The 26501-nt window shown below is 37.3% G+C and overlaps 1 protein-coding gene across 5 annotated transcripts in view; it reads left to right on the top strand.

Moving 5' to 3' along the window:
- SLC4A7 (solute carrier family 4 member 7) overlaps positions 1-26501 on the top strand; it is a 111113-nt gene that overhangs the window by 40072 nt on the left and 44540 nt on the right. For 3 of the 5 annotated variants that reach the window (XM_042955058.1, XM_042955056.1, XM_042955059.1), the window contains exons 2-7: positions 2889-2970; positions 7206-7352; positions 14056-14194; positions 14767-14927; positions 16386-16574; positions 24892-25007. In XM_042955058.1, coding sequence (XP_042810992.1) covers positions 2889-2970; positions 7206-7352; positions 14056-14194; positions 14767-14927; positions 16386-16574; positions 24892-25007 — 834 coding nt within the window. Of the gene's footprint in view, positions 1-2888; positions 2971-7205; positions 7353-14055; positions 14195-14766; positions 14928-16385; positions 16575-19111; positions 19481-24891; positions 25008-26501 lie in introns of all 5 variants that reach the window. The other 2 variants (XM_042955060.1, XM_042955057.1) reach the window with 2 other exon arrangements.

Raw genomic sequence — 26501 nt, 5'->3', positions numbered from 1 at the left:
AGAGCTACAAATTTCAGAGTGTGACATGCTTAATGGGTGGTAATTACTAACTACTCTTTCTTGTACTCTGTGTGTGTGTGTGTGTGTGTGTGTGTGTGTGTGTATTCCTATACTTTCTACTCTAGCCTTTCCTCATTACTAAGGGTATATGATTGTTGTGAGGCAGTTTGAAGAACCATAAATCGTGTCTGTTTTTGGTCTTCTTTGTTAGTCCATTATATGAAAATATCTTGGAGTCTACACAGCCTGCTTCCCACTCCTTTAGATATGGAACCTTAGTAAGTCGTTTAGCTTCTCTGAGTTTTCTGTATTAAATTGAACACCAGTCCTTCAAAGTCCTATACAAAAAACTCTTGATAGCCAAATCTATCTGATTATATATTTGGATATCTAACCTTCAGAAAGTAAGTTTGGATATCAAGATCTGCATTGCCTTAATGTAGTGTTTCTTGGTTTCGGGGAAGTTTTGGGAAGCATATAATTGAGGGTTTGGGTAGCAGGGGATTTGTTTAAAAACTTAATCAGGGGCGCCTGGGTGGCTCAGTCGGTTAACTGTCCGACTTCAGCTCAGGTCACGATCTCACGGTCCGTGAGTTCGAGCCCCGCGTCGGGCTCTGGGCTGATGGCTCAGAGCCTGGAGCCTGCTTCTGATTCTGTGTCTCCCTCTCTCTCTCTGCCCCTCCCCTGTTCATGCTCTGTCTCTCTCTGTCTCAAAAATAAATAAACGTTAAAAAAAAAGATTTAAAAACTTAATCAAATTGTTTCAGTTTCTGAATTTTCAGATAAGAGAACTTAGACACAGAGTTTAGATAATAAGGAACAGTTGTGTATGAATCTAGTGTATACATTGAAAAAAGGTTTACACAAAAGTGTGATATTGTAGATCAGAAGTAGGAGGAGATTTCAGAAGATCATTTTAACCAACGTCCTATTTGATTCTTTCTTAAACTAGTCTTTCAGTTTATGCTTGGACATTGACAGTGGTTAGAAGCTAACTGCGTTACGGTTCTTTCTGGTTTATTCTGAGTGTTAGAGGAGATCCTGGACTATTAAGATCACCCATAAAAATGGGAATGGATGAAAATGTGTCTTGCAAAACTTGAAAAGTACTAGAATTGGATGGATAAAAAAGTATTCTAGAAAAGTAATATTCAGTGGACCATTAATAATGTAATTAATGTTGCTGTTATTATTGTTATTATTATTATTATTATTATTTAATTCTCTTCTATAACCCCAGTGGTCTCTGTTGCCTGCAAAAGTACCAATCATAGCATAAGGACCTTCAAAGAGAATGAATTAGATTCATTTTCTTTCTTGAAAGCTCTTTACTCCTGCTTTTGGAAGGTTTGTGATACTTTGATTCCATCTGAGCCAGAACAGGGCCCATTTCCTGTTGCCCATCCTTTTGCCTGCTTTGAACAACTGGATCCAGGGTATGCACCTGTGTCTTCATCAAGCCCCCAGCCCCTTCCAGGTCATTTCTGGGTCTTAGCCTCTTCCCTGACCATCCTTTTCCTTGCATTCATGTTTTGCTTTGATTCTTTGGCAAAAGCGTCATAGGCTGGGCCCTCTCCGGTGTGATTGGTTTGCTGAACGACGTTTCGTATCCTGGGTTCCTCAGTGGGCCGCGTATGCAGCACAGACTCTGTGGGCTGCTCCGTGTTCCTCTCGAAGTTCAGCCGGGCTTGTGCAATATCGGCCAGCTCTTCCTCGGATCCTTGGCATCTCTTTGCAAACTCTTGAAAGTCTTCCTTCAGCGTGTCTCCCCGGTCCCAGGCTTGGTTGGACATAGCAGAGTCCTTGTCCACTGTTGCCTCCTTGTACACTGTTCCCTAGTATTAAAATGGAATAGACTTTGCCGAGGAACTGCAAGTGGTGGCGTCCTCCTTGCCCGCCCAGTCTGGGTGCCCCTGTGGTGGTCGTGTTAGACAAGGTGCAAGGCCTCCGAGCGTTGGGAAACGTTGGCCAGGCCGAATATTTCCTTGCACAGCTACAGTTGGCGCATGCCGGGCCAGGGTCCAGGGAGGGCTACAGCTCAAATTGAAGACTTTTCGAGGGAAGGGAATTTGCTCATCTGTCTCTATCTGTGGCACAGAATCTCGAGCGTAATAACGTTTCTTTCAAAGTTAAGTTAGAAGCTTCAGAAGGGAAGTTAAAGCTAAAATTTTATTCTCTTAAAAACAGTCTCTGCAATATTTTACGATATAGATGTTTCTTTTTGTTGAACTGAGGAAGGGAACAAATATGAAGGTAGACTTAGACAACTCAAAGTTAGGATCTCCTTAAAGGTTAAAGTTTGTCACGGCTTTTTCTTTGCAGAGAAATGAAAAGTTCTTCTTAACTTTGATTGGCCCTTGATTAATTTGCAAGTGGAAGTGGTGCTACATATTTAATCTATAGACTCATTTTTGATCATTTTATGTGGAACCATAATACAACCCAGTATAGCTGCATTCAGTGTTCACTTTTAACTAGAGGACCTAAGAGCAGAGAACAATAAAGAAAACATTCCATATTGATATCTAAGGGTCACCCCTCAGCCCCAGTTTTCTCTCATTTCTGATCTGGATGGTCTTTCTGTTGAAGTGAATATACGTACCAGTTACTTAGTAAACTGCCATAGAAGGACCAGTGAAAAATTGTCACCTCAATTCTTACCAAGAAATTTTGAAATAATCTTCTGTGGATTGGGGGGGAGAAAAGCCTAGAAAAATAATTTAAAAAGAATGCAGTTAGCTATAATAAGAATTGAATTATTTGTGAGGTTCTTTGCGAGGAAGGTAATCTGTTATCTGTTTTTTAACTATTTCAAATAATGCCCCTATTAGTAGAAGGTCTTTGGTGTATATTGATGTCATGAGTAAATGAGAATAATTTCATTTTAGGGTCCTGATGAAGAAGCCGTTGTGGATCTTGGCAAAACCAGCTCAACTGTGAACACCAAGTTTGAAAAAGAAGAACTAGAAAGTAAGTTTGTTTAAAATACCCTGTGTATAGCAGGATAAATTACTAATGAAAGTTTGTTACTGTTCTTTAAACTTTACCTGCTATTTGTGGAACTTTTCGTTTTTGTGAGGTAGAGCGTACAATTTGGGAGAATGTTTTAACGCTTTTCTAAATATAGTTTAAGGGATAATACAGCAAACACCCATGTAACCATACTCATATCTGTTAATAGAACATTCCTTGATTATCTTTGTTGAAAGTATTGACATAACGTAGATTTCAGAATCTATGGTTTTCAGACTTCATTGGTGGTTACCATTACTTGCCTTGGGAAATTAAAATACCACAGTTGCAAAATCAGTTGATTCTTTTTTTTTTTTTTTCATTTCTAGCAAGCTACGTAATATGTGTTTTTAGCAAACTAGAGTGCCAGACTAATAAGCTACAGTTATCACTAGTTGTCATCTAGATGTTCATATTCTAGGTCTGTTACATCAGCCTTTTGAAGTGCTGTAATAACCTCAGCATAGAATTATGGAGCAAATGAATTATTTGCTAGTCTGTCTTCCAGGAACAAGTCTTGGCAAATGGTTTCTTTTTTTTTTTTTTTCCTTTTGAAATAATTTTGGATTTACAGAAGAGTTGCAAAGATAGTACAGAGTGTTCCTGTATACCCTTCACCCAGCTTTTTTAAATTTTAGCATGACCATCGTAAGTTAATGAAAATGAAGAAAGATATTGGTATATTTCTGTTAACTAGAGTACAAATTTTATTCGGATTTCACCAGTTTTTGTACTGATGTGCATTTTCTGTTCCAGGATCCAGTTGAACAGTTCAGGATCTGGTAGTACATGTAGTTGTCCCATCTCCTTGGTCTTCTCTAGGACGGTTTCTTGGTCTCTCCTTGTTTTTCATGACCTCAGCATATTTGAAGGGTAGTGATTAGAGAATGTCTCTAAGTTTGGGTTTGTCTAATGTTATATGAACAGACTGAGATGATAGATATTTGGGGAACAAACCACAGAAGTGACATGCTCTTTTCAAGGTATCATGTCAGAGGACGCATATCAATGTGACTTCCTGGTGACGTTAACCTTGAATACTTGGTTAGGGTGGTGTTTGTGGCAAATGTTTTGATAGATTTATTTTGGGGTCTTTTTGGGAACTACATTTTTAAGTTACAGCTTTTTGTGAAAGCTGGTACCATATGGGGGCCTTAATCTATTGCTCTTAAAAAGGACATGGAAAGAGGCAAATAAGTCTTCTCCGTATTATGAGATGAAAGAAAGCCCTGTTTATTAAAATTGACTTTATTTTTTATTTTTTAATGTTTATTAATTTTTGAAAGAGAGAGAGAGAGAGAGAGAGAGACAGAGCATGAGCAGGGGAGGGGCAGAGAAGGAAACACAGAATTTGAAGCAGGCTCCAGGCTCTGAGCTGTCAGCATAGAGCCCTACGTGGGGCTCAAACCCATGAGTTGTGAGATCATGACCTAAGCCAAAGTCGGACACTCAATCAAGTGAGCCACCCAGACGCCCCTAAAATTGACTTTGAAAGTCTAGGCTTACTAGGGCTTCTAGAAGGAACCTCTGCTATCTATAAGTTTAAGGTTAGATTTTGTGAATTCCAGGGACTAGGGCAGTTGAAATGTTTAGCAATAATTTTATCAATTAAAATGTGTGGTGAATCCATCATTTAGCATTTAATGTCACCCCTCAAATATGTGTGACTCAGAACGTGAAGAGCAGACTTAGCTATATGTTTGTTCTTTTTCTTCCCTTGTTTACCCCAGAGCCTTTAGCTTTACGTACCTTGTATGTATCTAAATTTCAGTATCAAGTTTGAGGAAGAGATTAAGTTTATCTCAGAGTTTGTCTGAATAGGTCTTTGACAGAATAAAGTTAAAGGTTAAAGAAAAAGGAAAGAAAAAGTTATAGCAGAGGACACCAAGGGTGATAATAAGAGCCAAATAAACGATAAGGCTTGAGCTCCCAATCTTCGGATTCTGGCATATTCCCGTTTATCTATTCTTTCTAAATTGGAAACTCCTATAATTTATTTTCACTTGGTGTACTGGGGCTATGTGCCAGAACCCATTAATACTAATTTGAGTACAACTTTGTAATTCCCAGGGCACAGTGATGAGAATGTGACTCTTTAATTGACATTTTTCCGTAGTGTTCAAAAGAACATAGTTTCACTAAAATTAGATAGTAATCATGAGTTTTGTTATAATTTTTTTTTTTACTTACTGAAGTACAATTTATTTAACGTAAATTTTATCATCTTACAGTGTATAAATTAGTGGTGCCTGGGTGGTTCAGGTGGTTAAGTGTCCAACTCTTTTTTTATGTTTATTTATTTTTGAAGGAGAGAGAGCCAGAGTGTATGTAGGGTGGGGGTGGGGGCAGAGAGAGAGAGGGAGACACAGAATCTGAAGCAGGCTCCAGGCTCTGAGCTGTCAGCACAGAGCCCAGCTCGGGGCTCGAACCCACAAACCACGAGATCATGACCCGAGCCAAAGTCAGACGCTCAACTGACTGAACCACCCAGACGCTCCTGCATCCAGCTCATGATTTCAGCTCAGGTCATGATCTCATGGTCAGGGTCTGGGCTGAGCGTGGAGCCTTCTTGGGATTCTCTCTCTCCATCTCTCTCTGTACCCTTCCCCTGCTTGTGCTCGCTCCCTCTCTCTTTCTCTTTCAAAATAAATACAATATAAAAACATTAAAAAAATAAAGTGTGTAATTAATTTTTTAGAGTATGTTCACTGTATTGCATAGCCATCATCACACTAATTCCAGAACATTTTCGTCATTGCTTCCCCCCCCCCCCCCCACCCCAGTGCTATATAAATGATTTTTAATTTTGGGATTCTCTGGTAACATTAAAAAATATTGGTAGTTAATTTCTACAATTTTTTTTTTTTTTTTTTTTTTTTTTTTTTTAAATCTAGGGCCTACCATATATTAGGCAGAGTACTAGGTCCTGGAGGATGTTTAAGCAGATAATTTTAATTCATTGTATTTCTGTAGGTCTAGTTCTCTTTTACTTTGAATGTGATTACTTAGTTTACTGATATTAATATATTGGTAACTGAAAGAAATCAAGAGTGTCACCTTTTTCAAACTTAGCTGGGTATCTGTGTTTTGGGCAATTCAAATTTTTTGCTGCTCTGGATATTTGTAAATGACTGCAGAATCGCTAGGAGTATTGATTTTGGGGTTACAAATAAATTTTAGCAAGTTGGCAAACTGGAAAATAAAGAATTCACAAATAATGAGGATTGGCTGTACATTCAAATCTCATGTAAAGATGAAGATCTTGAGTTTCTTGGAAGTATTTATTTTCTGGCCATTTTAATGACATTTTTAGGAAAAGTGTCCTTGACTATTCATATTTTAGCGTGTTAATTTTTAAATGTACATAATGACAAATAGCAGCTGTGTGTCAGAAGGCTTTTGCATGGTTGCAAGTCAGTTAAATTTGTAGCCCACCACCCCTTTCACTTCACACAGCTTAGATAGGAACTTTACTTAAACTATTTAAGAAATCAAGTTCATGCCTCAGTATTTGACATAGTGCTGCTAGCTGTCCTAGTTCCCTGATTAAGTTTTATTTAGTGGGCAAAAGCAGAGACTGCCTTTTATAACTGTTTTGTTGGTTACAATACAAACTCAGAATAATGCAGCATCAGCAGTGACCTTTTATATTCCAGAAGCATATGATAACCTTATTGTATTGCCCCCCCCATCTGACAATTCATGCCCTTTAATTGGAATATTTGGACCATTTACATTTAATGTAACTTTCAGGAATTTGGACCTTACTGATTTGGGATTTTCAAAACTTTAATAAATATTTATAAATGTCCATTTGTGAATATTGATTATAAAGTATTACCATTAAGACATATCTCTTAAGAATCTCTGTCACCTAGGGTTGACATTAAATGTAGATGGAATAAATTTATGTCTGCATAGTATGATTTCTTTCTCAAAATACGTTTTTAGCCTTGCAAACTAATGCTTACACAAGTAACCTGTTTATCTAGTATGTTTATCAGTCAGTGGTGTTAACCCATGATGTAACATTCTGTTTAGTGCTCTGTAAAATAAAAGAACAGGAAATAACACTGTTAATTACATTAACTTATATATAATTCTTTTTTATCAAAGTAAAATTTGGTATACTATTGTGTATATTACCTTTGTCCCTTTTGGAAAACCAGTAATGTTTCTGAACTTTTGGCTAGGTCATCGAGCTGTTTATATTGGTGTTCACGTCCCGTTTAGTAAAGAGAGTCGTCGGCGTCACAGGCACCGGGGACACAAACATCACCACCGGAGGAGAAAAGATAAAGAATCAGATAAAGAAGATGGACGGGAGTCTCCTTCCTATGGTAAGAGAAGACAGTAGTTCTCTGTTAACACTTTAAAATTCTCTCCCGGAAAGCTTTGTCAAAAAAGTGGAATATTTTCTTTCTTAAATTTTATGTCTGCTGTAATTTAGACATACATATTTTATAAGTCTTGAAGAATACTAATTGAAGTAATATTTTTTCTACAAGAAAGATACTTAGTTTATAGGCTAAGGTCTACTTAGGAGAAGTGAAAAAAGGAAGGGCCTTTGTTTTCTTCATTGTATTCCAGCTTTGGAATCATAATAATTGAGTCTTGACATGTACACTTCAGTTTGGGTTTTATTTCTTTTCTCTATTACTTATCTCATCATTGATATATGCAGGGAACAAATATCTGGAATCTTCAGGCTCCTGGACAAGATTAAATTTTTTTTTCATTTTTAAATACATTTTTTGGCTAGAAAATTTTATCCACTAAGTTGAACTACTCAGTTATCTGTGCAAATAAGAGTGCTCTGATTTGATAGTATTGTCTATGAAAGGACAAGATTTTTGTTTGAAAGTAGACAAATATAGAAGTGCCAATAGATGGGAAATCAGGAAAAAAAAAAGGCATAGTGTAGAGGAAAGAGAATGTTATAATAAATATACTGATTTAAGTGGCCCTAAGAAATGCGTATGGTGAGAGCCAGATAAAACAGCTGTGCAGCCTGAGGAGGACTCTTAAGACATTGCAGGTAGTGGACATCGAAGGCATCATTATTTTTTTAGGACATCATGGGCCTACATGGCCATCTCTACACGGGTCCTATGTGCATTCTAGAAAAGTTACGTGAGCAGTACCCTGTAGGCACTTGTGTGCTATGCCAAAGGACCATTTTTGTGAAGAAGAGGGAATGATGCCTATGTGTAATACAGCTACAGCATGTACGTTATGCCTTGCCAATTCTGTGCTAAACATTCCACCAAGCTCTTGACATACACCCTTTGATTTAATCCTCTCTGCACTTTTAATATAATTTTATTTTTCGTTTTTATTTTAATTCCAGTTAGTTAACATGCAGTGTTATTCTAGTTCCAGGTGTGTGATATAGTGATTCAGTTCCACACATTACCCAGTGTTTATCATGACAAATACACTCCTTAATCCCCATCGTATCTAACTCATCCCCCTAATCCTTTCCCTTCTGGTGACCATCAGTTTGTTCTCTGTAATTAAGACTCAGTTTCTTGGTTTGTCTCTCTGTCTCTCTTTTTCCCGTTGCTTGTTTTGTTTCTTAAATTCCACCTATGAGTGAAATCATATGGTATTTGTCTTTAATTGACTTATTTCACTTAGCATTATACTCTGACTCCATCCATGTCATTGCAAATGGCAAAATTTCATTCTTTTTTATGGCCCAATAATGTTCCATTGTATGTGTGTATATATATATATATATATATATATATATATATATATCTCACATCTTTTTTAATCCTCTCTGCACTTTTTAAAAGACAGATATTGTTTTCAGTGTGTAGATGGAGACACTTCAGCTTAGAGAGACTAAGTGTGATGGGAATCTCTTAAAAAGCTGTACTAAAAGATAGTACATATATAAAACAGTAATTTGCAGACATTGGACAACAGGCAGTATGGGACTCTGACCTCTGAGAGAGGGGAAGCAAGATGAGCCTTGTGCTTGTCTGAGCATATTACCTAGAGACAGTTTTTCCAGGCCACAGCACAGGAAGGGAATCTGGAACAGAACCTTCCTTGAAGGTTCTCAGAGTTGAGATGGAGATTGGAATTTGGGAAGGCCAAAGAAGCTAGTCAGGTGTGGAGTGCCAGAGAATAGAGAGCTATACACAGAGACGGTTCCAAAGGTTGAAGAAGGATCCTTTGAATCTTTGGTGGAGTACTAGTTAAAGCCAAAGGAAACTACTTGGGGCCTGAGAAGTAACCATCAGAAGGCAGTAGGCTAACTAGTTCTTGGATTTCACGTAAGACTGGGAATAGGGTGTGTTCCCATCAGTCAGAGTGGAAAGACCTTGACATACAGGGCATTGTGTAGAGTTCTCAGAAGGGTATTGCCATAATAGCAGGTCTTAATTAGTTTTGCACTAAAAACTGCAGTAGATCTCCAAAAATTTTTAAAGCAGGTCTTGAAAGAATTAAATTAAAGGTCTTTGCCAGAACAAAGTATAATACTACTACAAGAAATACTGTAAAATCTAGCACTTAAACATGTAAAGTTCACACTATCTGATATCTACAAATTACTTGAAATATGAAAAATAGGAAGATATGAGCCATAACCAAGAGAAATAAATCAGTAGAAACAGATCCAGAAATGACAGAATGGATAGAATTAGAAAACAGCATGTTAAAGCAACTACACTGTTTACTTTGAATGTTCAAGAAGATAGAGGAAGATGTAACTGTGATGAACAGAGAATTTGGAAATGTAAGAAAGCCCAAATGGAACTTCTAGAGATGAAAAATAAGGTATCTTAAATTAAAAATACCCTAGGTAAGATTAACAGAGGATTTGACTCAACAGAAAAAAAGGATCAGTGATTTTGAAGACAATAGTGATAGAAACTACCCCAAAGTGAAACAGAAAAGCCTAGAGTGAATAGAGCATCAATAATTTGTAGACCAATATCAGTTAGTCTAATATATGTATAATTGGAGTGCCAGAAGGACGGTGGCATAAAAGAAATTTGAAGAAATACTAGTTGAAAAATTTCTAAATTTAGTGAAAACTCTGAACACACAGGTTCAAGGAGTGCAACAAAACTTAAGAAGAAATATGAAGAGAACCCCACAAAGGCACATAAAAATTAAATTGCTGAAACCGGGGTGTAACAATCCTAAATGAATATGCGTGTAGTAAAAGCTTCAAAATACATGAAGCAAAACTGATAAAATTGAAAAGATAGATAAATGTATTGTTGTTGGATACATTTATAAGGTTGTAGATTTCAACTCTCTTTTGTTAGTAATGGATAGAACAAGTTAAAAAATCAATAAGGATATAGAATACCTAAATAACATTATCAGATGGATTGATATTCACATTCATTGAGCCCTCCACCCAACAAAAGCAGAATATTCTAGTCCATAAACAAGTCTTAATACATTTAAAAGATTGAAAGTGTATTCTCTGACCACAGTAGAATTAAACTACAGTAACATCAAGAAAAATCCCCAGATATTTGGAAATTAAACAAGATGCTTCTCAATAACCCATGTGTTAAAAGCAGTCACAACAGAAATTAGGAAATATTTTGAACTCATAAAAATAAAACACAGTACTGGCAATAATTGAGATAAAATCTTGTGAAGTGAGAACATGCTTCTGATGTGCAGGTTCCTTTAGCATGGTACTGTGCAAAGTTAGACGGCCCATATATATTGAGAATTGTTAGATGCAGCCAAAGCAATGAGTAGAGGAATATTTATAGCACTTAACCCTTATATTAGAAAAGGAACATCTGAAATGAGTGACTTACATTTCTAACTTAAGAAACTAAGAGAAAACATAGAGCATAGTAAACCAAAGTAAGGAAAACAAAGGGAAAATATAAATCAAAGCAGAAATGAATAAAATAAAACTCAGAAAAACAATAGCAGAAATCAGACTGAAATCTGATTCTTTGAAAAAACCAGTAAAATTGATAAACTTGTAGCTAGAGTGATTAGGAGGGGAAAAAAGATATAAATTACCAGGAGCAGAATATTTCTGTACATATACTACAGATATTAAAAGACTAATGAGGGAATATTATGAATGATGTTATGCCAACAAAATTGATAATGTAGATGAGATGGGGAAATTTGTTAAGAATAAAAGCTACTAAAAATTGATAACCTAAATTACCCTGTATGTATAAAGAAATTAAATTTGTAGTCTAAAACAGTTCAACAGTGGAAATTTACTCCCACAGAGCTCATGGATGAATTCCATCAAACTTGTAAGGAAGAAATTACACAGACTTCCAGACAATTGAAGATGAAGGAACACTTTCTAATTCATTTTTATGAACCCAGCATTACCTTGATACAAAAATTAGATACAGATGTTATAAGAAAATGAAATTACAAACTAAATATTTCCCATGAATGTAGTTTCAGAAATTCTTAGCAAACTAAAAACGCATTTTATACAGCACTATCTAAAGAGGATACTATGACTGTGTTAGGGGGAATAATGCCTACCAAGATGTCCCAATTCCTAATGCCTGGAACTTGTGAATGTTAATCTTATAGCAAATTTGAATTTACAGATGTGATTAAGTTAAGGATTTTGAGACAGGGAAGTTATAGTGGATAATACAGGTTGGCCAGTTACAATCACAGGGGTCCTTAGTAAGAGGCAGTCCAAAGATCAAAGAAGTAGTGGATGTGACCACAGAAGCAAGTGATTGTAGTAAGGGGGAAGTGTTCAGACCCAAAGAATGTAGGCAGCTTCCAGAAGCGAGAAAAGGTAAGGAAATGGATTTTCCCCTAGAGCCTGCAGAAGGAACCAGCCCGATGAGGTTAGTACTGTAAGACTCCAGAATTATATATAAGAGAATAAATTTGTGTTTATGCCACCAGGCTTGTGGTAATTTGTTACAACAGCAATAAGAAATTAGTGTGATAACCTGTGGAAAAGCAGAGTTGGTGTAAAGTTTAACTATCAATATAAATAATCATATTTATACTATAAAAGAGAAAAGCCATATAATTATCTCAGTAGGTGCAGAAAAAGCCTTTGACAAAATTCCATCCTCATTTATGATAAAGCTCTAAACAAACAAGGAATAAGAGAAAACTTCCTCAGACTGATACAGAGCATCTATTAAAGAAACTTCTTTAATGTCACATTTAGTGCTGAAGAGATGTAGTGCTTTCTCCTTCTGATTTGGTGAGAGGCAAGGTTGTTCTGTGCTGCTTCTACAGAACATAGTACTGGAGGACCTAGCCTGTGTAATAAGGCAAGAAAGAAATTAAAGGCCTACAGCTTGCAAAGGAAGAAGTAAAGCTGTTTTTATTTACACATACAGGATCATGTATCTAGTAAATCCTGAGCAGTCTATGAAACTACAGAACTATGTGAGTTTGGGAAGGCTGCACTCTACAAAATCAATTATCTTTCCATATATTTCTCTGGTAGCAATGAACAGCCAGAAATTGCCACTTACAGTAGCACCAGAAATACTGCTTGGGGATAAATCTGATGAAGGAATTGCAAGACCTAAATGTTGAAAATTTTAAAACATCAGTAACTTCAGTCACAGTATGTTTTAGTTTGTCCTGCATAGGTCCAAGGGTAGTCCTTTTATATGAAGATCCATGTGATATACATACTGGAAAATTTTCTAATACAGTTTTTATTGCTTTTTCCCCATTCTTTGTATTTTCTTCATTCTGGGGTTCTTCCTGTTTGATTGTCTTTTTCTTTCTCTTTTTCTTTTTCTTTTTCTCTTTCTCTTTCTCTTTCTTTCTCTTTCTCTTTCTCTTTTTCTTTTTCAAGTTTATTTGTTTTGAGAGAGAGAGTGTGAGCAGGGAGGGAGGGAGAGAGAGAGAGAGAGGGAGAGAGAATCCCAAGCAGGCCCTGGCTCCAGCGTAGAACATGATGTGGGGCTCAGACCCATGAACCTGAGGTGAAACCAAGGGCGTAACCCACTGCGCTACCCAGGTGCCCCCTGGTCGATTTTCTTACTCTGTTCTCTACATCTCTGAACCTTCTGTTTCCCATCTTTTTATTTGTCATTGATGCAGTCTGTCTAATTTCTTCAGATTTGTCTTTTCCTATGTGAATTCCTTCTACTCTTTAACCTGTTCATTGCACGTGTAAGTGCCTGGAGGTTTTGTTTACTTTGGTGTAAATTTTGAGTTTGACTTCCTGTCTCCTATTCAGCAGGATTCGGTTTTGTTTTCAATTGGTGCTTTTGGTTGTTTGGTGGCCACAGGGCTTTCAACTGTCCTGGACTAGGATTTATACTGATTTCTCTTGAGAGCCTGTACTGTGTAGTTTAAATTCAGATGCCACAAGTGGGGTATCTGTTTCTTAACAGTGACTTGTCCTGCCTCCCTAACCTCAGCTGACAAGAGTTTTACTTCTCTACGATGGCAGGAAAGGCCACTTTCTGTAGACCCCTAGCTTTGCTTTTTCTCATCATTTTTTGGACCTTGGAGATTTTCCTTTTTCACTCTTGAATTTAGTTACATATTAGATATTTTTACAAATTCTGTTTTCTCCAGCATGTTCTTGTATTTTGAGTGAGAAAAAAGTCCTGTCTTTGAGCATAGTGTTCCATGGTTTTGGAAGTTGCTTTTTTTTATTTGTTTTTACATCAGTTATAAGATTAGTTTCACTTGTTTATCTTTTTTTAAAGATTTTATTTTTAAGTCATCTCTAAATCCAACGTGCAACTCGAACTTACAACCCTGAGATTCAGGGGTCAAATGCTCTACCAGCTGAGCCAGCCAGGCATCCCTCATTTGTTTATTTTTACCATACAGGTTTTCTTTTTTTGTCTGTGGAGGTGACCTCTGTGTGAGACTCTTATTTCCAGATTGTTGGTCCTCGTTTCCTTCAAAATTTTTAGTATTTTAATAAAAGAGTATATTTATTTATTTGTTTATTTATTTATTTATTTATTTATCTATCTATCTATCTATCACAAAAACATGTCACTTTCAAACCGAGTTTATCTTTGAATGAATTGTGGCAATTTTTGAGCGTATTTAAATTCTTTTGTTAAGACACACCATCCCAAAGAGTTCAGTTCATTCTTGGCACTGAAGATGATGATGAAGAGCACATTCCGCATGACCTCTTTACGGAAATGGATGAACTGTGTTACAGAGATGGAGAAGAGTACGAATGGAAAGAAACCGCCAGGTAGTAATACTGAGTCTCAGTATTTAGTTGGCTTTTCTTGATTTCTTCTTGTAATGTAAATATAATGATTTTATGAGCTACCTGGTGCTTTGAAATACCGAGCAGAGAATTTCCTCGTGTCTGGAAGTTATATCTTCAGTGTATCTCTTAATTCTCAAAATTCGTTTTCTTAAGGGATACTTTAATACAGCACAGAAGGCAATTATGTTAATTGTACTTTCTAATGTCTTTGATTAGAGAAATACATTTGAAAAAGTCGTGGTCCTGCTGCATATTTTCAGTTTAAAAGAGAATTAGAAGTGGAAACTATGGCAATTCCACAGCGGGTCACTGTTGCGATAGAGTAGGAGGAGGAGCTGTAAGGTAACCTGGGAGGATAGATACTGTGGACTATTAGTTTGATTTGCAAAGATGTGTCTGTAGCCAAATTTTGTGGTTGGTGGTGGTGATCTTTGTTTATCTTTAAAAGAACAGGTTTATGTGTTTCATATTAAAAGAAGCAAATAATAAGGATTTCATTATTTATAATCCTCATTATTTATAAAATATTTTTTATGTATTACACATTTCAGATGGCTGAAATTTGAAGAGGATGTTGAAGATGGCGGTGACCGGTGGAGTAAACCTTATGTGGCAACTCTCTCTTTGCATAGTCTTTTTGAACTCAGGAGTTGCATCTTAAATGGAACAGTCATGCTGGATATGAGAGCAAGCACTCTAGATGAAATAGCAGGTTATAGTAGTCTGCCTTTTTTAATATTTAATTTGCACTGCAATTAGAGGTATTTAAGTTAGGGAAATGTGGTGGAATTTTAGACCCTTGATTTAATAGCTCTGTGTTGAGTTTCCATCCTGTGTGGGACCACATGAGGAGTACACATATAAAGAACACCTTTTGTCTTTAATGGAGTTTAGGAGATTGAGTTAGACAGTCCTAACTACAATACCAGCAAGAAAGTGACTAGTGCCGTAAGTGGGATATGCGGTCTGTTTCGGGAAATGTAGAGAAAAGAGCTTTTGTTTCTTCAAGTTTTGGACGAAGGTATCTGGGGAGGATCCACGAGTACATTAAATGTATTACCTATTTTTAGACTGAACACATGGGAACAAGGAACAGGTGGTACAAGGAAAAAGAAAGTAATCTAAGGAGGAGGAAGAAAAGGAAGAAAGGTCTAGAAAGTATAGAGAGGTATGAATTTCATATCAAAGTCAGTTCCCTGTGAATGTACAGATTTCTTGAGTAGGAGACGTTTACTTTGGCTTTGCAGTGATCGCATAATACAATGTAATATTTTCATTATTTACAATGTAATGTTTTATAATCCAGGGTCCACTTGTATGCCAGTCTCTAGTCATTGTGTTAATGTTACAGTTTACCTGCTAGGTAGGTTGATTCCAGTTTTCTGTTACAGGACTCTTACAGGTTTCAAAACTTGACTCTTTATCTCAAATTAGTGGCACTGTTTAAAAAAAAAAAAAGGTATAGATAGATATATATTTATTTATTTATAGGTTAAAAGTAGTTACAAATATAGTTATAAAAATAGTCCAGCCCCTACAATAAGGTATCATATGGCATTACATCAATTCCCGCCACCGCCTTCACACCCCGATGTACTCATCTTCCTAGAATTTATTGCTTCATGATATTTTACCTTTTCATTTGCTCACTGGTATTTCTACCTCTGGAAGAGTGAGAGCAGAAACTTGATCTGCTTAGTTAAATGCTGTATTTCCAACATGTAATAGGCAAATAGTTAATTACTGAATGAAGGAGTCCAGATATCCATCTATAGTTTTGATGAAAAATATGAAGTGAAGCAATAAAATACCTTCATGTTTTAGGAAGCCAGTATTATTGAATATTCACTTTAATAGAATTGTGTCCATAGCAGGAAAGCACTTCCAACCACAGGGAAGCTATTAGTGTGGCCCCTTTATAAATAAATAACAGGACTTATTAAAATAAGGGTCTCCTTGTAACTTGTTTATTTTCCTTAGATAATGTTCATATTTATCTTATGTGTACATTATACAACATCAGAAGAGAATAATACTTTCTAGAACTATTTAAAGATCTTGTTTTTCAGTAAGGTTCCACTTACAATTTATTGCTTACTCTGTGTTACAGTCATCCAAGTGTTAGCTTCTTTAATAACAATGGCTGCTGTCTTTATTTTTCTTTCAATAGATATGGTGTTGGACAACATGATAGCCTCTGGCCAACTGGATGAGTCCATAAGAGAAAATGTCAGAGAAGCTCTTTTGAAGAGACATCATCATCAGAATGAGAAAAGATTCACCAGTCGGATTCCCCTGGTGCGATCTTTTGCAGATATAGGCAAGAAACATTCTGACCCTCACTTGCTTGAAAGGAATGGTGAGATAAGTTGTGGCATCCAATTTTCGCTAACCCTTCCGCTCTAACAGCATTCCAGTCTAGTACAGTCAGTATTTGGGAGAAGAAAGATAGTTCTTGCAGATAATTCTGTGGGTCATTTTAGTATCCCTTTTATTCTTTTTAAAAAATAATGTTATCTTTGTATTTAAAACATCATTTCTAAAATACCATTCTTGACAACGTGACCATTAATCTGTAGAAATCATTTAGATGAAAAAATTTAAAATTCACCCTAGTTAAAATGGCACATTTAAGTATTGGTGACATACAGAACACTGTCACTATAGCTAATCCTGAATTCCTTCTTCCTATTTATTTTGCTTTTTTGTTTTTGTCAAGACTTCTCGTATAATAGATGAAGGAGGCATAAATTATGATCTGTAAGTTTGATCTTCTTAAAATTCCAAGTCTTGGGTTTAAACTTTTATTATCTGTATTCGAGCTTTTCATAGTGATTTTTCTCTTCATTTCCTGAGTTTACTTTATTTGCTGCACAGAAACAAGTGTTCTGGCATTGTTTTGATGACTTCACTGCCCTTTATTCATACAGTTTGTGCAAGTTTTTATGGATGTGTTGTTCTTATGCTAGGGATGACCTCCCCGATGTCCTCCTAACCTCTGAGAGTGGCACGGACCCACATGTTCAAGCTCTCCGCCCTCACTCGTGGTCTGGTAGTGGTCATGTGGGGATGCAGCAGTGTTCTTGTAGCCGGTTGCCTCTGTCCCTGTTTTAAGACTGGAGCGCCCAGGGGCTTTGCCTCCCTCTTTTTAAAGTAGAAGAATACAGCCCTGGGGTTCTATCTTGGCTCTCAGAAGAGAGCTCTGAAGACAGTGACTCTGAAAAACCTACGTACAAAGGGTTGGAGTTGCTTATGAGGGTCGTTCTTCCCTCTAGCTGCTGCCATTACTCAAGGCCTAAAAGGATTAGAGTGAAGAGGAGTGCAAGATGGGCCACCGTGTCTTTCTGCTCCTCCTTTCTGTCCCGGCAGTAATAGTATGGCTTTTAAGTATTCTCCAAACAGCCATTGGTGATGGGATTTAATACATCTGAAGTTTGACAGTAATCGTCTTTTGCAGCTCGGTGTAAACATACTCAAGACCATCTTCTGAGCGTTTGACCATTAGAACTCTTTTTAATCTGTTTAATGTTATGCCTCTGTATACGTAAGTGACCCTAAGAATAAAAGAAAGAATTACACTTACTTCGGGGCATAAGTGTAATTTTAAAGCAAGCCACCTGTGTCACATTTTACCTCTCATTTTCATCTTTCATGTAGTGTATACTCTCAACTTTTGGGAAATGAGTTCATTTACTCAGAGAGACCCTATTGAATCTTTTTTCCTCATGTGGATGGTTCCTGATGATTCCCTGATTGTCATTTGGTTCCTTTTAATCGTAACACAATGGCTGTTTTCTTTTAAATGCCGTTTTAGCATGGACATTCTGTTATTTTGTTGTGTTATAGCTGTAAGCTAACAGTTTTTCTGCATGTAGCTTTTGTTTTAAACTCAATGGTGGTGGTTTGTTGATTCATATGTCTTGAGCTCTCTTGAGTATTTGGCTTTGATAACTTAGATCATATGGGATTGTCTGTCATACCATATTTTTCCTAAAATCAGTGTTATTTTACTAAGGTACATGTCATAGAACACGAGGTGTTTGAAATATAAATATATATGACCTTTGGAAATATGCTAGACTTATTTCGTTATTGCCATTGTTGGTGAGAAATACTTTATTATCTAGCTGGATTAAACAATTGTATTATTTAATTGTATCTGCTGTATTAGAAATGGAGGCATATTTCAGGACATGTGTTAATATCTTTAGAGAGCGCAAGAATATCCTTTCAAATCGACACTATATTTTTATTTTTAAAAAATTCTTATAATTTGTCTTATGTTTTAGAATTTTACCTGGGAGCACTACCAGTAGATGATGCTCTACTAATATGAAGATTTGATATCAACTTTAAGTTAAGAGTTATTAGCTAATGTCGACTTTTATTGTGAGAGATAATTGTCTGTAGCAGTTCGGTCCAGTTTAGGAAAAATACACTGAATATAAGCTATCAGTACTTGTAAGTTTTGTTTAGGGTTTTATTTCTTGGATTATTCTTAAATCGTATTCTCATTTGCTGTTTATTATTTATCAACTTTGCATTGATATTGTTTTTTTTTTTTAAAAGCTATATGATTGGGCATTGTAATTACTAACAGAATATTCTCCTGCCCAGTCTGTCATTTGCATTGTTTTGTATTTTTTGTTTTGTTTTTTTGGGTAGGTACACCTTCAGGGAATGAATGGTAATTTCAGCAACTTTTCAGTGACTTTCTCACATTTAGAAATCTCATTGCCATGCTAACTCTGATAGCATGGATTTCAAATTTGGGGCTTCGGAGCTTGCAGTTTACATTGTAAATTGATTTTGTGAGTGTGTGTGTGTGTGTGTGTGTGTCTCAATTTGCCTTCTGCAGCGAACTTCATCGTGTTTCATTTATTTGTTTTGTCTCAGGGGAAGGCCTGTCAGCCTCCCGCCACTCTTTGCGAACAGGCCTGTCCGCCTCAAACCTTTCCCTGAGAGGAGAGTCGCCTTTCTCCCTTCTTCTCAGTCATCTTCTTCCTTCTTCAAGAGCTGGAAGCCCTGCAGGCTCAAGGTGTCCAACCCCAGTACCCACCCCTCAGCACAGCCCTCCTTCCAGCCCTAGCGTCAGTCGCCCGACCTCCAGAAGTTCCCAGCAGAGTCAGCCTCAGGCCCCAGAGCTGCTGGTCTCACCTGCCAGTGATGCTGTCCCCACAGTAGTAATTCATCCGCCCGAGGAAGACTCGGCAGCGCCCACAGGCCAGGAGCAGAAGGCTGAGGACAATGTTGGCATGACTCCAGGCAACTATTCACACCCTCCGTGTGCGGTGCCCCCTGCCGCTGCCTCTCTTGCACGCGGAATGCCTCTCAGCACGGAGCTTTAGCAGCAAATGTACCTCATGCTTACAACTTCTTTGACTTGTGCATGGTTTGTTTTCCTTATAGCGTATGGTAGAAGGGAGCGTGATTCTTAGAAAATTTTAGCCTCCAAAGCGACTCCAAAGAAGATACACATGATGTAGCCCTTTCAAGAATTTTCAGACGTTTTACAGGTCAGGGCATTTGGATAGTTCAGAAAAACGTAGGAATTTTTATAAGCAATCTTTCGATTTGCCGTGATTTTTAAAAAACGGTGGCTTTTCTTCTTGTGCGCTTCATTCATGATGTGATGAACGCATGTCGGACATGAGTTGCATGAGGTGATATGCCTCTTAATCTACTGTCCCGTGCTTTTATCCAAAGAGTGCGGTGTATTTTAACCTTGCTGACACAAATAGGATCGAATGTTCTCTTTCTCATTTTGTCTCTGAGAAGATTGGAGTTCTCCAGTGGCTACCTGGAATCATCATGATTTTAAGGCTAGTTTTATATTTGGAATAGTCTTTAATTGTTCTCTGTTGAATGCCGTATCTATCTTTAATCCAAATTCACCTTGAAATTTTCAGGACCTGTAGTTGTGGCTATAGCGATTCTATAGTCGTAGCGAGGATCTCTTTTTGTCTGTGAATTAGAAAAATTATTTCTTAGTGGGTAAAAGGGGCATAATTCATCTACGGTTATATATTATGGTAATATTGGCTCTCTGTAATATATTGGTTATACATATGTTTAAACATCTATATCTTTCCACCCAGTTTATATAAAGAAGTCTCCTTTAGTAACTACTTCTTACTGACAGCTAAGCGTATGACATAGGAATGCTAGCTACTGGTTTTCATCACACAGGTATCAATTACTGCATTTTTCCATAATACTGATAACACCTAACACTTCACTGATCGCTTACGTTTATTATATTGGCCTACTTAATGTCTAGGCAAAGTGGTGGGAGTTAGGTGGATACACCCATCTTCAGAAACCTCAGACTCAGAAAAGTTAAATAACTTCCCGAGTCATGCAACTAGTAAGTGACAAGCCTAAGTCCTCCGACAAAATCCTCACGGTCCTACCACTAGATGACAGACTTCTCTGTATTGAATTTCCCCAAACATACCAAGTATGTTTCATCAAGGCTCATTGTAGTTGCCAAAATGTATATACTTTTAGAAATAAAAAGATGGAAGTAAGGTGGATAAGTCATTGTAACATTAATTATGATGACAGTTACAGCTACTATTGTTTAATATTGTTCCACACACAGTGGCATAATGATATATTAAATATATCGTGTTTATAATTCTAACAATTTGATGAGGTTCATCCCTGTTTTACAAATGAAGAAAACAAAGACATTAAAGGTATTAAGATCATACCATAAATGACCAGAGCAAGGAATTGAACTCAGATCTATAATATTTCATTGTAGATTTTGGTACTTCATGGAAAATATATAATGAGGGAACTGAACAAAAAGAAAGAAATAACTAGAATTATTTACTTGGAAATAATTAGCACTCTTTTTTATTTTTCCTTAAAAAAATCTTTTTTAACATTCTTTTTTGAGAGACAGAGACAGAGTGCGAGTGGGGAGGGGCAGAGAGAGGGCGAGATGTAGAATCTGAAGCAGGCTCCAGGCTCTGAGCTGTCAGCACAGAGCCCAGTGCGGGGCTCGATCTCATGAACCGTGAGATCATGACCTGAGCCAAAATCAAGAGTCAGATGCCTAACTGACTGAGCCACCCAGGCACCGTGAATTTAAAGTTAATTCCTTGCATTTGTTTTTACCTGTATCTAGGCATTAACACTCAGCATTTCTTGTTTTACCAGCTTCTATGAGGAGCTATAAATTCTCTATAGTAACTAGGAGGTGACATATGAGTTCACAGTGGCTTGTTAGGCCATATTGTTAACGGGATAAAAGTAGCAATTACCTGAAAATCGAGGAACATTATTAAGCTGCTTTTCCTCCTTTGCTAAAAGTATGCCTTGAGATTTAAAGAAAATAAATTAGAATGGAGGGAAAAGAGGGAATTTCTAAAGGTAAGAAAAAGCTCCTAATTACTGTTTAAGAAGACATCTACAGAAGGTATGTAATTAAAATAATAGGGACAGCTATATGTTATTCCCTTGTTTAATTGCCTTTGGTGCTTCAAGCACCTAGAAACTCTGGTTGAGTGTCCTTGAAGTCTGGTGTTATGTTACAAGAGGAAGGTGGCCTCAGTATCATTTTGGACAGGGAACGAAGTTATTTTCCTAACAGTTCCATTTTGGAGACTAACTACATGTAAAAGAGTTAAGCTGTTTTGTAGTATTTGCAACAGTCTTCTGACTTTCAGCCGTGGCGCTATTGACATTATGGGCTGGACATGCCTTTGTCATAAGGGGCTGTCCTGTGCAGTGTAGGATGTCTGACACCATCACTGGCCTCTGTTCACTAGCCGCCAGCTACACTCCCTAGTTGTGACGACCAAAAATGTCCCTACGTCTTGCCAGATGTGTCCCGGCGGACAAAATCTTCTCACTTTGAGCACCTCTGCTTCAACTCCTTTTTTTTTTTCTTTTTAAGTTTTTAAAATGTTTATTTTTGAGAGAGAAACAGCATGAGCAGGGGAGGGACAGAAAGACGGAGACAGAATCCTAAGCAGGCTCCAGGCTCTGAGATGTCAGCATGTTTCACCGGCTGAGCCACCCAGGCGCCCCCCCCCCCCCCCAACTACTTTTATTTTCAAACCTTTAGTGACAGAAGACTCTGATATCTTTGATTTATCTTTCTCCAGTTAGATATGCTGTTGTGAGAAAAAAATGTAAGGGCAAAATAATAGATTTACCAAACTATGATTTTTAAATCCGAGTATTGATTTTATATGTACATACATTGCTTCTTCTTTTAAGAAAATACAAAGAAATTCAGTCTTTCTATCTGTGCTAATGATACTTTTAACTTTGGGGAATTTACTCACTTAATCCTGAGCACCAGAAATTTACTGCACAGACGGGGAGACTTCCTTTACGGATTGAGGAAACAGCTTTATCTTAGCTGAGACTGTGAAGGACTATGTAGACAAGATCATGGTGAACAGCTCTAACTTGTACTTGGCATGCCCATTTTAATAGGTTCCGGATGACCAGGTTAACCTAGCCGAATGACTTCGGATCATGTTCCGGCTTTATCAGTATGGGTTCCTCCTCATTTCTTCTTCCCCTTCCCACTGTGTCCTTACGTTCCCCCCCATGGTCTTATCCCGCTCTTCTCTCCGGAAGCCGGTGGCTGAGGCAATTCTGGGGAATTGCACATGTTTTCTTTTGATTATGCATCTGTGGATATAATACATTCAGTAGTTAGAAGTATATGTACTGATGTTTATGTGCAGCTGCCGCCAAGGCCTTAATGGTATTCTTCATTTTCCTGTATGGAAGTCAGTGGAAGCCACTGAAAACTACGGGTCAGCTTTTTTTTTTCCACTTGGGCAGTGTATTTTAATAAAGGAATTAATAGAGGAACGGACCTTGTTCTGGAAGTTTAGAGACAAAGGTCAAAGAAGAAGGATCATAATAACTTGGCTAAGCTAAGGTGGTGAGAAAGGAGCTAAGTTTTAGGAAATAGTGTTTATTTCAGAATTGTTTAACACTTCCAGAGCATCTAGCTAAATAGTTTGCATATGCCTTTTTTTTAAGGTTTTATTTTTAAATAATCTCTACACTGAGTGGGGAGCTGGAACCCACGTCCCCAAGATCAAGCATCACACACTCCACCTACTGAGCCAGTCAGGCGCCCCAATAGTTTGCATATGCTTTTTATACTTACGGTTTTGGGTCACGGCAACATTCTGTGACAGAGAAGGGGGTATCAAGAGACGTCTTTGGTCATTGAGGTTAAGCAGTAGGCCCAGATGACTTGGTTTCAGTTATTAGTTACAGTGTGTTTCAGAAAAATGAAAATTCCATTAGATGCATCAGATGTAGCCCATGTGCTTACAGTTCAGGTGCTTCACTAATACCGACTTTAAAGTTTATAGGATTTAAGCACAAACTGCTTAACTGGATTTCTGTGGATCACTAGATTGTGGTGAGTGGCAGAGTTAAAGTTAAGTCAAGTCTGTTGTAATTCACTCCGGCACCTTTTCTCCTGTGGTACTCTGTGTTTGGGGCAAGATTATATATTCTCGAATTAGAATATCCTGGGTGTTTTTGAAAAAATGAGAAACATTTAATGGTAGAAATCTGTGTTACATGCTTGATAAAGACTGAGATTAGAACTTTTTGCAGAATTCATAGTGGTAATGATTGGGTATAGGCTACAGGTTATTTTTAGGTTATTTTATTGTGAAATATTGCTGCTGAATGTTACTTGAAGTGAGCATTCTAATGATTGCACATTTATCTACTGTTTGTAATCCAAACAAGCTAATTTTACAGGTTTGTCTGAGTCTTAGTTTTAGTGAGTTGAAGTCACATGGCTACCAAGTGGCAGAGAGTGCTGCTTTCTTTTTTTTTTTTTTTTTTTAATTTTTTTAAATGTTTGTTCATTTTTTGAGAGACAGAGTGCGAGCGGGGGAGGGGTGGAGAGAGGAGACACAGAATCCAAAGCAGGCTCCAGGCTCTGAACCGACAGCACAGAGCCCGATGGTGGGGCTCGAACCCACAAACTGTGAGATCATGACCTGAGCCAGAGTCGGACTCTTAGCGGACTCAGCCACCCAGGCACCCCAGAGAGTGCTTATTTCAACACAGATATGTTTGACTATAAAACCCTTAGTCTTTGTATTTATATTGTAAAAACATTGCTACTCTCTTTCCAAGTTCTATTTCTTAGGAATAATGGCAGGAGGCAGCACATAAATACTACCTGAGAAATGAAATTGTTGAGGAAGTTGTTACGGTGGATTTCTGAGTCGCATCTAGGGTTTCTCAGAAAGTAAACGATGTCACTCATGTCAGTGTGCCACGTGCAGTGCGATTCGCGTGTATGTTAGATGTGTTAGAAGCACGTTCCCCAGGTACTCGTAGTGTGAGCTGACCCAGATCTTCCATCTTCTGTGCTCCTCACCTACTCACATTTTTTTTTCTTGTTGGCAACAGACCACCGTTTTCGGACATTCCAGTTATTTTAAATGTTACAATAAACAGCCTCATTGTTGCTTAAAATGTTACTCTGGTCTTGCTTGTATGGTACTAACACCTGGCACTTTTTTTTTTTTTTTTTTTTTTTAAACCTTGCACATTTGCTTTTGATAAATTACCACTTTCAGGATATGAGCAGAGTCCATTTAGAAAGTGAATTTCCTCCTTACTAATTGGGATTTTGTTGTTGTTGTTCTTAAATTCAAATTCAGGTGTTTTGGCCTCTCCACAGTCTGCACCTGGAAACTTGGATAATAGTAAAAGTGGAGAAGTTAAAGGTAATGGAAGTGGAGGAAGCAGAGAAAATAGCACTGTTGACTTCAGCAAGGTAATTCTGTCGCTCACTGTAAATCTTCATAATCCTTATTGAGAAAATCACTGGCAATGTGGCTTTATTAGTGCTGCTGATGATAATATTTTAATAGATTGGTATTTATAAGCCTGCATGTGATGCTTGTGATATGTAACTTAAGTTCAGAAATTATGAGAAGGGTAATAGTCCAAGAGCATTTGAATGACTTTGTTCACTAGTTTCAGGAATCTTGACAAAAGACTATCTGAATAATATGGGATTTCCATCTATACCTACCCATAGATGAAACTTCAATACCTTTTGAATTACAGTCATTTGTTCTGGGGCTGCCCCCCACTGGAAAGATTAATTTTGGGAATGATGTTATAGCGCTGGCGATTCAGCCTTTTCTTGGCTGTAATAAAATCCCAGAATTACTGTCTTAGGGTGTCAGTACTTTCTGGAATGTCCCTGGGAGACATAATCGGCGTTTGCCCGTGGGTAGGTAAAGGCATGGATTTAAAAACAACTCCCCTATCTGAACTATGATTTTTTGTTTTGGTAGATGAGTATTTAGATGAAATAGAAAAAGAAAACTTCAAAATTTCAAAAGAGCAGGGCAAGAAACTCCCAAGTTCAAATTACAATGGAATATAAAGCATACTGTCTGAGTACTGCTTCTGAATCGTTGATTCTGTGTGGCTGTTAACAATTTTTTGATAGTATCAGTTTGCTTGCTATAAGATGCTCTCTATGTTAACATTGTTGTATCCAATTTAAGACTTTTAATTAAATACAATTATTTCAAGTAAGATTCATTTTTCTTAGGCTTTTTATTTTATGGTGCAAAACCTGTAAATCGCATTTTGCAGAAGAGGAGTGCCAATGATGGTTTGCATTGTAGCTTTCCTTGAGCTACTAGTTCTAAAATTACAAAAGGCCTTGCATAAGGTACGTTAACTTATGCAGAAAGGCTACCGTATTTTTAATTCTTCCGGTCTAACTTGATCATATTTTGACTGGTGCTTCTGTTGCTTCAAATGAGTGAGGAGTGTTCCGTAACTATGCTGCAATTTATCCTTGTTAAATGGATTAAATGTAACTTACATTATAGATCTCCTCTAGACATGGCAGGTGCCGTTTATTTTTGTTCCTCTGTCACAGTTTTACTTTTTTTTACTTGGCCTATCCTTGTGTACACCTTGTCTCCTGTCGGGCAGGAGTCTGCCTCCTGGCACTGTAGTTGTGGCACACTGGGTGTGGGACTCAAGAGGCCCGCTGTAAGTGCTGCTTTTATTTTTAATAGATAGCCCTGTAAGTGATTGTTTAGTGATGTGTGTGAAACTGCATATAAATGAAATTCCCATACTTTGATATTCTGTTTATAGCCTTTTCTTTGTAATTATACACAGATGACTAAATTTGATGTTATAGCACTGTCCTATGTCTATAGTGATAAATGGCTATTTATTTTAGTTTTAAATAAAAATAAAAACAACTTTTTCCACTTAATGAAAATACCGGGGAATA

This window comes from Panthera leo, chromosome C2, assembly GCF_018350215.1.
Source record: "Panthera leo isolate Ple1 chromosome C2, P.leo_Ple1_pat1.1, whole genome shotgun sequence".
In the NCBI taxonomy this organism is placed as follows: Eukaryota; Metazoa; Chordata; class Mammalia; order Carnivora; family Felidae; genus Panthera; species Panthera leo.
This window is presented reverse-complemented; position numbering and strand designations above follow the sequence as displayed.